The sequence below is a fragment of the Eubalaena glacialis genome, chromosome 5, assembly GCF_028564815.1.
Source record: "Eubalaena glacialis isolate mEubGla1 chromosome 5, mEubGla1.1.hap2.+ XY, whole genome shotgun sequence".
In the NCBI taxonomy this organism is placed as follows: domain Eukaryota; kingdom Metazoa; phylum Chordata; class Mammalia; order Artiodactyla; family Balaenidae; genus Eubalaena; species Eubalaena glacialis.
The window spans coordinates 102,408,545-102,421,043 of NC_083720.1; the positions used below are offsets into that span (position 1 = coordinate 102,408,545).

The window sequence follows — 12,499 nt, forward strand, 5'->3', positions numbered from 1 at the left end:
ATCAATTCTTTGACAGATGCAATGTGCCAAAACTCACGCAGGAAGAAGTAGGTGATCTGAATAGTCTGATGTTAAAGAAAAAATCTACAAACAACAAATGCTCGAGTGGGTGTGGACAAAAGGGAACCCTCTTGCACTGTTGTTGGGAATGTAAATTGATACAGCCGTTATGGAGAACAGTACGGAGGCTCCTTAAAAAACTAAAAGTAGAATTACCATATGACCCAGCAATCCCACTATTGGGCATATACCCAGAGAAAACCATAATTCAAAAAGACACATGCACCCCAATGTTCATTGCAGCACTATTTACAAAAGCCAGGTCATGGAAGCAATCTGGATGTCCATCGACAGACGAATGGATGAAGAAGATGTGGTACATATATACAATGGAATATTACTCAGCCATAAAAGGGAACAAAATTGGGTTGTTTGTAAAGACGTGGATGGACTTAGAGACTGTCATACAGAGTGAAGTAAGTCAGAAAGAGAAAAACAAATATCGTATATTAATGCGTATATGTGAAATCTAGAAAAATGGTACAGATGAACCTGTTTGCAAGTCAGAAATAGAGACACAGACATAGAGAACAAACATATGGACACCAAGGTGGGAAAGGTGGGGTGGGATGAATTGGGATATTGGGATTAACAGATATACACTAAGTAATATGTATAGAATAGATAACTAATGAGAACCTGCTGTATAGCACAGGGAACTCCACTTCGCTGTACAGTAGAAACTAACACAACATTGTAAAACAACTATACCCCAATTTAAAAAAATTTTTTTAACTAACCACATGCTAATAACAACACTGCAGAAATATATTCTCTAAACATAATCAGATAAATATCCTGCAACTGTACCATAACACCTTTTGGTACACTCAAGAGCTTTATTTTCACAAGGTTATGGTCTCCTTTTCCCCTTCTTTTCACATCACCTCCTCATTTTTCTCTAGCTCACTTAGCTTCCTTGTTATACTCCAACTCTCTACATTTTGTTAGAGATACTTGCTCAGGCCCTATTTCTTTTTTAATACAAATTTTAAAGGTTACACTCCATTTAAAGTTATTACAAAATAATGGCTATAATCCTTGTGTTGTATAGTACATCCTTGTAGCCTATCTTACACCCAGTAGTTTGTACCTCCCACTCCCCAATCCCTATATTGCTCCTCTCTCCTCCCCACTGCCATATCTAAGGTGCACTATCTGTCACTGGATTGCATTTCAGTTGCTGATGGAACTCAGATGGATAAGACTTAATCCCCACCAGGACCAGACCTCAGCACCACATACAGGAAGCAAAGCTTCTTTCAGGGGATTACAGTGATCACATCTTTCCAGTGGCTTCTCCTCATCCCTAGGGTGAGTTCAAACTTCCTCAAAGACATAGGAGGCCCTCATTAATGGGGTTCACGCCTGGATCCTAAACCATCTTTCACCGCTCCCTTTCCCTGGCTCACTTGGCCTCAGCCTAGGACTTCCCAAAGCATGCCCAAATAACTTGTAATTCCACACACGCTTCATGTGAAAAGTCCCTCATCAACTGCCAGCATCTTATTCATTATTTAAAACTCTGTTTGGAGTCAGTAGCTCCATCTGGTTTCCCTGAAACAATCCCTCAACTCTGGTAAATCCCTCCTCCTTCGTGTTCTTTACACATGTTGCTATTGGGGTGCCCATAGCCCTCCATTCACACTTTGCCCACTATTCTGTGTTTCATATTAAAACGTGAGTTTCCATATCATATGATAGTCATTTCTGGACCCCCAGTTCCAAGCCAGTACTGGCACATATTAGATTGCTAAGGGCTGAATGCAGAATTTACCTCTACCTTCTCCCTGCTTTTTTTTTTTTTAATTTTATTTTAATTATTTTTTTATATGGCAGGTTCTTATTAGTTATGTATTTTATACATATTAGTGTATATATGTCAGTCTCAATCTCCCAATTCATCACACCATCACCACCGCACCTCTCCCCACCTTTCCACCCTTGGTGTCCATACATTTGTTCTCTACATCTGTGTCTCTATTTCTGCCTTGCAAACTGGTCCATCTGTACTATTTTTCTAGATTCCACACATATGCATTAATATACAATATTTGTTTTTCTCTTTCTGACTTAACTTCACTCTGTATGACAGTCTTTACAAATGACCCAATTTTGTTCCTTTTTATGGTGGAGTAATGTTCCATTGTATATATGTACCAAATCTTCTTCCTCTCCATTTGTCTGTCGATGGGCATTTAGGCTGCTTCCATTACCTGGCTATTTTAAATAGTGCTGCAATGAACACTGGGGTGCATGTGTCTTTTTAAATTATGGTTTTCTCTGGGTATATGCCCAGTAGTGGGATTGCTGGGTCATACAGTAATTCTATTTTTAGTTTTTTAAGGAACCTCCATACTGTTCTCCATAATGGTGTATCAATTTACATTCCCACCAACAGTGCAAGAGGGTTCCCTTTTCTCCACACCCTCTCCAGCATTTGTTGTTTGTAGACTTTCTGATGAGGCCCATTCTAACTGGTGTGAGGTGATACCTCATTGTAGTTTTGATTTTCACTTCTCTAATAATTAGTGATGTTGAGCAGCTTTGCATATGCCTCTTGGCCATCTGTATGTATTCTTTAGAGAGATGTCTATTTAGGTCTTCTGCCCATTTTTTTATTGGGTTGTTTTCTTTTTTTAATATTGAGCTGTATGAGCTGCTTGTATATTTTGGAGATTAATCCTTTGTCCATTGAGTCGTTTGCAAATATTTCCTCCCCTTCTGAGGGTTGTCTTTTCGTCTTGGTTATAGTTTCCTTTGATGTGCAGAAGCTTTTAAGTTTCATTAGGTCCCATTGGTTATTTTTTATTTTATTTCCATTACTCTAGGAGGTGGGTCAAAAAAGATCTTGCTGTGATTTATGTCAAAGAGTGTTCTTCCTGTGTTTTCCTCTAAGAGTTTTATAGTGTCTGGTCTTACATTTAGGTCTTTAATCCATTTTGAGTTTATTTTTGTGTACGGTGATAAGGAGTGTTCTAATTTCATTCTTTTATTTGAGGCTTTCCAGTTTTCCCAGCACAACTTATTGAAGAGACTGTCTTTTCTCCAATGTATATCCTTGTCTCCTTTGTCATAGATTAGTTGACCATAGGTGCGTGGGTTTATCTCTGGGCTCTCTATCCTGTTCCATTGATCTATATTTCTGTTTTTGTGCCAGTATCATACTGTCTTGATTACTGTAGCTTTGTAATATAGTCTGAAGTCAGGGAGTCTGATTCCTCCACCTCCATTTTTTACCCTCAAAATTGCTTTGGCTATTCTGGGTCTTTTGTGTCTCTGTACACATTTTAAGATTTTTTGTTTTGGTTCTGCAAAAAAATTGCCATTGGCAATTTGATACGGATTGCATTGAATCTGTAGGTTGCTTTGGGTAGAATAGTCATTTTCACAATATTGATTCTTCCAATCCAAGAATATGGTCTATCTCTCCACCTGTTTGCATCATTTTGATTTCTTTCAACAGTGTCTTATAGTTTTCTGAGCACAGGTCTGTTACCTCCTTAGGTAGGTTTATTCCTAGGTATTTTATTCTCTTTGTTGCAATGGTGACTGGGATTGTTTCCTTAATTTCTCTTTCTGATCTTTCATTGTTAATGTATAGGAATGCAAGAGATTTCTGTGCATTAATTTTGTCTCCTGCAACTTTACCAAATTCATTGATTAGCTCTAGTAGCTTTCTGGTGGCATCTTTAGGATTATCTATGTATAGTATCATGTCATCGGCAAACAGTGACAGTTTTAGTTCTTTTCCAATTTGTATTCCTTTTATTTCTGTTTCTTCTCTGATTGCCGTCACCAGGACTTCCAAAACTATGTTGAATACTAGTGGCGAGAGTGGACATCCTTATCTTGGTCCTGATCTTAGAGGAAATACTTTCAGTGATCTTAGAGGAAATGCTCTCAAACCATTGAGAATGAAGTTTGCTGTGGGTTTGTCGTATATGGCCTTTATTATGTTGAGCTAGGTTCCCTCTATGCCCACTTTCTGGAGAGTTTTTGTCATAAATGGGTGTTGAATTTTGTCAAAAGCTTTTTCTGCATCTACTGAGATGATCATATGTTTTTCATTCTTCAATTTGTTAATATGGTGTATCACACTGATTGATTTGGTTATATTGAAGAATCCTTGCATCCCTAGGATAAATCCCACTTGATCATGGTGTATGACCCTTTTAATGTGCTGTTGGATTCTGTTTGCTAGTATTTTGTTGAGGATTTTTGCATCTATATTCATCAGTGATATTGGTCTGTAATTTTCTTTTTTTGTAATAGCTTTGTCTGGTTTTGGTATCAGGGTGATGGTAGCCTTGTAGAATGAGTTTGGGAGTGCTCCTTCCTCTGCAATTTTTTGTAAGAGTTTGAGAAGGATGGTTATTAGCTCTTCTCTAAATGTTTGATAGAATTCACCTGTGAAGCCATCTGGTCCTGGACTTTTGTTTGTTGGAAGATTTTTAATCACAGTTTCAATTTCATAACTTGTGATTGGTCTGTTCATATTTTCTATTTCTTCCTGGTTCAGTCTTGGAAGGTTATACCTTTCTAATAATTTGTCCATTTCTTCCAGAAATGGACAATTGGCATTTTATTGGCATAGAGTTGCTTGTAGTAGTCTCTTAGGATGATTTGTATCTCTGCGGTGTCTGTTGTAACTTCTCCTTTTTCATTTCTAATTTTATTGATTTGAGTCCTCTCTCTCTTTTTCTTGATGAGTCCGGCTAAAGGTTTATCAATTTTGTTTATCTTCTCAAAGAACCAGCTTTTAGTTTTATTGATCTTTTCTATTGTTTTCTTTGTTTCTATTTCATTTATTTCTGCTCTGATCTTTCTGATTTCTTTCCTTCTACTAACTTTGGGTTTCACTTGTTCTGCTTTCTCTAGTTCCTTTTGGTGTAAGGTTATATTTTTTTTGAGATTTTTCTTGTTTCTTGAGGTAGGATTGTATTGCTATAAACTTCCCTCGTAGAACTGCTTTTGCTGCATCCCACAGGTTTTGGATCATCGTGTTTTCATTGTCATTTGTTTCTAGGTATTTTTTTATTTCCTCTTTGATTTCTTCAGTGATCTCTTGGTTATTTAGTAATGTATTGTTTAGCCTCCATGTGTTTGTGTTTTTTACGTTCTGTTCCCTGTAATTGATTTCTAATCATATAGCATTGTGGTCGAAAATGACGCTTGATATGATTTTAATTTTCTTAAATTTACTGAGGCTTGATTTGTGACTCAAGATTTGATCTATCCTGGAGAATGTTCCATGAGCACTTGAGAAGAAAGTGTAATTTGCTGTTTTCGGATGGAATGTCCTATAAATATCAATTAAATCTATCTGTTCTATTGTGTCATTTAAAGCTTGTGTTTCCTTATTAATTTTCAGTCTGGATGATCTGTCCATCAGTGTAAGTGAGGTAATAAAGTCCCCCACTATTACTGTGTTACTGTTGATTTCCTCTTTTATAGCTGTTAGCATTTGCCTTATGTATTGTGGTGCTCCTATGTTGGGTGCACATAGATGTATAATTGTTATATCTTCTTCTTGGATTGATCCATTGATCTTTATGTAGTATCCTTCCTTGTCTCTTTCTTTATTTTAAAGTCTATTTTTTCTTATATGAGTATTGCTACTCCAGCTTTCTTTTGATTTCCATTTTCAGGGAATATATTTTTCCATCCCCTCACTTTCAGTCTGTATGTGTCCCTAGGTCTCAAGTGGGTCTCTTGTAAACAGCATATATATGAGTCTTATTTTTGTATCCATTCAGCGAGCCTGTGTCTTTTGGCTGGAGCATTTAATTCATTCACATTTAAGGTAATTATTGATATGTATGTTCCTATTACCATTTTCTTAATTGTTTTGGGTTTGTTTTTGTAGGTCCTTTTCTTCTCTTGTGTTTCCCACTTAGAGAAGTTCCTTTAGCATTTGTTGTAGAGCTGGTTTGGTGCTGCTGAATTCTCTTAGGTTTTGCTTGTCTGTAAAGCTTTTGATTTCTCCCTCAAATCTGAATGAGATCCTTGCAGGTTAGAGTAATCTTGGTTGTAGGTTCTTCCCTTTCATCACTTTAAGTATATCATGCCACTCCCTTCTGGCTTGTAGAGTTACTGCTGAGAAATCAGCTGTTAACCTTATGGGAGTTCCCTTGTATGTTATTTGTTGTTTTTCCCTTGTTGCTTTTAATAATTTTTCTTTGTCTTTAATTTTTGCCAATTTGATTACTATGTGTCTCAGCATGTTTCTCCTTGGGTTTATCCTGCCTGGGGCTCTCTGCACTTCCTGGACTTGGGTGGCTATTTCCTTTCCCATGTTAGGGAAGTTTTCAACTATAATCTCTTCAAATATTTTCTCGGGTGCTTTCTTTCTCTCTTTTCCTTCTGGGATCCCTGTAATGTGAATGTTGGTGTGTTTAATGTTGTCCCAGAGGTTTCTTAGGCTGTCTTCATTTTTTTTTTCATTCTTTTTTCTTCATTCTGTTCCGCAGCAGTGAATTCCACCCTTATGTCTTCCAGGTAACTTATCTGTTTTTCTGCCTCAGTTATTCTGCTATTGATTCCTTCTAGCGTAGTTTTCATTTCAGTTATTGTATTATTTATCTCTGTTTGCTTGTTCTTTAATTCTTCTAGGTCTTTGTTAAACATTTCTTGCATCTTCTCCATCTTTGCCTCCATTCTTTTTCCGAGGTCCTGGATCATCTTCACTATCATTATTCTGAATTCTTTTTCTGGAAGATTGCCTATCTCCACTTCATTTAGTTGTTTTTCTGGGGTTTTATCTTGTTCCTTCATCTGGTACATAGTCCTCTGCCTTTTCATCTTGTCTATCTTTCTGTGAATGTGGTTTTCATTCCACAGGCTGCAGGATTGTAGTTCTTGCTTCTGCTGTCTGCCCTCTGGTGGATGAGGCTATCCAAGAGGCTTGTGCAAGCTTCCTGATGGGAAGGACTCGTGGTGGGTAGAGCTGGGTGTTGTTCTGGTGGGTAGAGCTCAGTAAAACTTTAATCCGCTTGTCTGCTGATGGGTGGGGCTGAGTTCCCTCCCTGTTGGTTGTTTGTTTGGCCTTAGATGAGCCAGCACTGGAGCCTACAGGCCCTTTGGTGGGGCTAATGGTGGACTCTGGGAGGGCTCACACTAAGGATTATTTCTCAGAACTTCTGTTGTCAGTGTCCTTGTACCTGCTGTGAGACACAGCCACCCCCGCCTCTGCAGGAGCCTTCCAATACTAGTAGGTAGGTCTGGTTCAGTCTCCAATGGGGTCACTGCTCCTCTCCCTGGGTCCTGATGCACACACTACTTTGTGTGTGCCCTCCAAGAGTGGAGTCTCTGTTTCCCTGAGACCCATCAAAGACTTGCAATCAAATCCTGCTAGCCTTCAAAGTCTGATTCTCTGGGAATTCCCCCTATCATCGCCAGACCCCCAGGTTGGGAAGCCTGACGTGGGGCTCAGAACCTTCACTCCAGTGGGTGGACTTCTGTGGTATAATTGTTCTCCAGTTTGTCAGTCACCCACCCAGCAGTTACAGGATTTGATTTTATTGTGAATGTGCCCCTCCTACCGTCTCATTGTGGCTTCTCCTTTGCCTTTGGATGTGGGGTATCTTTTTTGGTGAGTTCCAGTGTCTTCCTGTTGATGACTGTTCAGCAGTGAGTTGTGATCCCGGTGGTCTCGCAAGAGGGAGTGAGCGCATGTCCTTCTACTCCACCATCTTGAACAATCTCTCTCTCTCCCTGCTTTTAAACCTACTTTAGGAAGCATATGCTCTGATTCATTTATTCCTAGGTCTAAATACAAGCTCATACTCAGGGCTAGCTGCTCTACAGTCTATATTTCTAAATGTAAAATAAAGATGGTTCTCTCTATTAAGTAAGTTGCAGAAATTAGTAAGCATTCATGATGCTTCTGAGAATAGGAAGCCCTCCTGACATCGTAAAAACACGCCTTAATGGTGTCCCTCTGTGCCTTGCATAAAGAAATATACTGCATGATTCCCAATCTGCAGAGATCCAGGGATGGAACGGATCTATTCTCACCACCTGATGATTGAATCCTCTCTATAATACCCAATGTGATGGTGGAGACTTCATTTGAGTACATCTAGCAACCTCCCAAAGAAGCCCATTTCAGTCTTCACAAGCGTCCTTTTAAAATACCACTTTGACGCTTTTGAGCCCTCCGATCAATATTATATGAAATTGCAAAGTAATGAAATAAGGAAATCCACCATTGTGAAGTTTAAATTAAAAAAACAAGGAGCACACATCACATTAAGGCACCTTTTTGCTTTTTAATTTGAGACTCAAGAGTGCTAGCTAGCCTAAAATCACCATATCTAAGATAATCAAGATTACTACAGGAAAACATTTGAGCATAAATTGCTATGGCAGGAAACTGATTAGTTCAGCAAAGAGACAGGTTGCTTCTTGTCTCTACTGTTGTCTAAGTTAATTCTGTGCTTCCTCCATGGACCAACTGCTCTGAGATAAAAGATTGTAAAGTTGTCTCATGAAAGCAGACTGAAGTACAATGAATAATAAACGCAGGAGTAATACAAAGCACTGCCTGAAGTTGCAAGGAAGCGGAAATCAGTCAGCAGCAGGAAGGGAAAAAAAGTCAGTCTAGTAATATTATGTAAAACACTACTCTGATCTACAGAATATAAAGTTCTATATAATGTGCTGATAAGGAAAGGAATATTATCAAAATAGGTAGTAGCATGCTTTGAAGGAGCGCTTCTTCAGAATAACCTTTTCTACGAAGCCTGAACAATCCAAGTTGTATTGCTTGAAATGTGCTGATGTTTTTCACTCAACGTTCCACCCTGTGGCAGGAAAAACAATGGCTCTATAAAAATGTCCCCATCCTAATTCCCTGGAATTGTGAATAAATTGCCTTCCAGGGCCAAAGAGACTTTGCAGATGTGATTAAGGTTAAGGACCTTGAGATAGGAGATCATCCTGGATTATCCAGGTGGGTCAAACCTAATCACATGGTTCCTTAACACTGGAGGTCCTTTCCCAGCTGGGTTCAGAGTCAGAGGTACATGTGACTACAGAATAATGGTGACAAAGATGCAACGTGGCTGGCTCTAAAGGTGGAGGAAGGGGCTCACAAGGCAAGGAATGGAGGTGGCTTCTAGAAGTTGGAAAACGCAAGGGAGCAGATTCTGTTCTAGAGCATTAAGAGAGGAATGTATCACTGCCGATACCTTTTAACCCAGTTTAGCCCAGTGAGACCCATGTTGGATCTGTGGTTACATAATTTAGATAATAAATTTGTGTTGCTTTAAGCCACCAAATGTGTGGCAATTTGTTACAGTAGCACTAGAAAGCTTATTACCCATATTCTTTCAGAGGTTTGACTCAAACATGAAAGATGACACAACCTGAAATCAACTGTCGTAACTTCAAAAGTGACTGTTTAACAGATACCCTAACATTTGCACATGACTTATTTCTAAAATGTTTTTCTAAGAGGCAAACAGAGAAGGTCCTGAAATAGTAGATCTTTCAAAGAGGTAATGAAACATTCAATAAGCACTGAAAAAAAAAAAACAACTGACAGATTATCAACCTCTCTCAATGAATCCAGCAGAACATATCATTCAATTTTCTTGAAATTCTTCTGTACTTGCATGGTAAACTCTTTATCCCTACAACCTGTCCTACCTTCTTTTCTCCTTCTTCCCCCAAATCTGATTTTGAAGCCTTTTTTTGATGAAGTTTTATAATGAACATTTATTGGCATGCATGAATACAATTTATTATAATGACAAAAACTATTAAAATTCAATTTGCTAATTGAAACTTTGCTGTTGTTGAATATTGATTCATATTTCAGCCTTACTTTACACCTTGATGTTTAAAAAAAAAAAAGAGTAGGATTGCAAATCCTTCTTACTCACCACTTTGCAGCAAAGGGGCCAAAACCACCACATCAAACCGATGCCCAAGAGTAGCAGTAACACCAAAATAGCAATGATGGCTGCAATCCCACTAGACTAGAGGAAGCACAAAACAAAAACAAGGATGTCAGCAAAGTTTAGGGTCAAATCCCAAACACATATTTTTTAAGGAAACATCAGAAAAAATTACAGAAAGCGTCATAATCTTAAACCAAATTTCTCTTATATTCCTTTAAATTCTTTAAATTCTATAAATTACCTTATACCCTATTTATATTCTACTTTATTACATTTATATAATATATTAAGCATATTATAATCTATTGTATTAAATTTCCTTATATTTCATGTATATTAAGACAGGCAGTAATTAGTATAAAAATCTTCCAAACTGTTTGAAATTATGCCTTAAAGAAAAATAGGAAAAATCACAATTTGGGTTTGTACGAATGGTCTGTATGGTCCCTACCTTTTGTTTCTGGGAAAGGATTATTCTGGTTACAAGTATGATTACCTCTAGGCAGAATTTATGCAGAATTTTCCCAGACTTTTTGATAATGGAACATTATTTACTTTACATATTTAAATGGTAGGACAAGATGATTATCAAAAATCACCAATCAGGTGGCAAACCAACAACAATGGTTCTTGTATGCATCAGAAAAGAATGCAACCTCATGCATTCATATATCAGAAGATGTCTCAGGGCAGCTCAAGCACTACCCACACAAGAACCACACTGGTGTTTTTTCACTTTCTAATGACGACGTCCTCCAGGCCTAACATCCCTGCTCTGGGCTCTGCCTCTGACCCCCTTCTTCTACCAAATACCTGTGCATCCTATAGGGATTAGCTTAAGCCACTTCCTCAGGAAGACTTCCTTGTACCTTCTGCCTAGAAAATGCCCCTCCTTACTGTACAAGGCATAGTTCTCTGTACTTTAATCTTAGCATTTATCACAATATATTTATTGATTTATTTGCTTATTTATTTATGATGAACTAAAATTTTTTATTTAATTTTTCTTTTCTATATTCACTGTGAGCTCTAGGAAGGCAGCACCTATGCCCAACCTACTTACTAATGTGCACTCCATGTCTGGCACTTAAAACTATTTACTAAGAGAATGAACTCCAAATAAATAAGACTGAAAAAGCCACAAAAACAAAGAAGAGTGTTTGCTGAATTTTTAGTGCAGAGATAAAGTTTCCAAGAGAACGAGTTGTCTCTTCCAAACCACTGCTCTCCGGGATCCCCAGTAATCATGTTTGGTTTGTGGGGTTTTTTTCTGGGGGGGGGAAGATTTCAAGGAAGAAAAAAAAAAACTGTAAATAAATCAATACACTGTCTGGGTGGAAATTTGGGCCTTTATAAGGCAGCTTTTCAGGGATACATTTCCTATCATTCAAAACAAATAAGTAGTACAAGCCCAGAAGTCAAGGCAAGAGCCACATTTAGCCCAAGAGCTGACAGAGAGAAAGGCTGGGTGGGAAGAACCTATCAGTTTCCATCTTAGAATAACATTGCCTTAAAAATATTAGTCTGGAGGTCTAATTTTAAGCAAGTTGTTTAATTTCTCAGGGACTCCATTTTCTAATCTACAAAATAAGAAAGTCAGTTGTTCCCAAAGCATGCTTTGCCACAAAGCATCTTTGTGGCAAAGCTATAACCAGGCTATCTCTCTTAGAAAAGCACTGCACACATTAGCATATTTTTAAAGCCCTGAATGGCTTTGTAGTAAAAAAAAAACAGTGCAACTTATATCAACACAGATCAATTTTTTTTTCTCGTAACATTATCAATATCCTACAGAACTTGGATTTCCTAGAATCCATTTTGGGAAATGTTAGGATTGATCAAAGCTGAGAGACTTTCAGATGTTGAAGCAACAATGGTGGTAGCATCTAATTAGAACATTTTATAATGGAATTTGAATTGTAATACATAATAACCTATGCATAAAGAGATAATGATCTTTATGTAAACAGTTATTTGTAAATAACTGAAAAGAGAAGAGAAGGTACTTTTCAAAAGTATTACTTTAGGGAGTGCTAGCAAATTATACTTGGTATAGCTAATCACAAAAATCTTGAAATGTGTGTCACAGTTTCCCTATATCATCTGTTAGTATCACAATGGAAAAAAAAGAAAAAGAGATTACCATATAGCGACTTGGAAACTACCTTGAAACAGATCAATTTTCAAAGACATTGATTACTAACAAATCAGTAAAACTGATTTACTTCAGTTTAAATAAATCCATTAAAAAATAACTTTAAAAATAATTCTCAAAGCAGCATAGACCATAAAGCATGTATTAATTTCAGAAACTTTTTTAGGAAAAGATTAAGCATCAAGTATACATGAACAATTACAGCTATCCTTTAATTTCTAATTTTGCATCTGGATGCAAGACGGAATAACCATACAAGCTATTTAGGTAATTAATGTTAGGTTGCAAATGAACCAAAACAGACACCATCAAAATATCACCTAGAATCCTTGAGTATGTCATTTAATTTATTTTTCAGAAGACAACAAAAATAACT

General features: G+C 37.4%; 1 protein-coding gene across 2 annotated transcripts in view; it reads right to left on the bottom strand.

Moving 5' to 3' along the window:
- ANTXR2 (ANTXR cell adhesion molecule 2) overlaps window positions 1-12,499 on the bottom strand; it is a 163,292-nt gene that overhangs the window by 79,652 nt on the left and 71,141 nt on the right. For both annotated transcript variants that reach the window (XM_061192410.1, XM_061192409.1), the window contains one exon: window positions 9,951-10,046. In XM_061192410.1, the coding sequence (XP_061048393.1) occupies window positions 9,951-10,046 (96 nt within the window). The remainder of the gene's footprint in view (window positions 1-9,950; window positions 10,047-12,499) is intronic.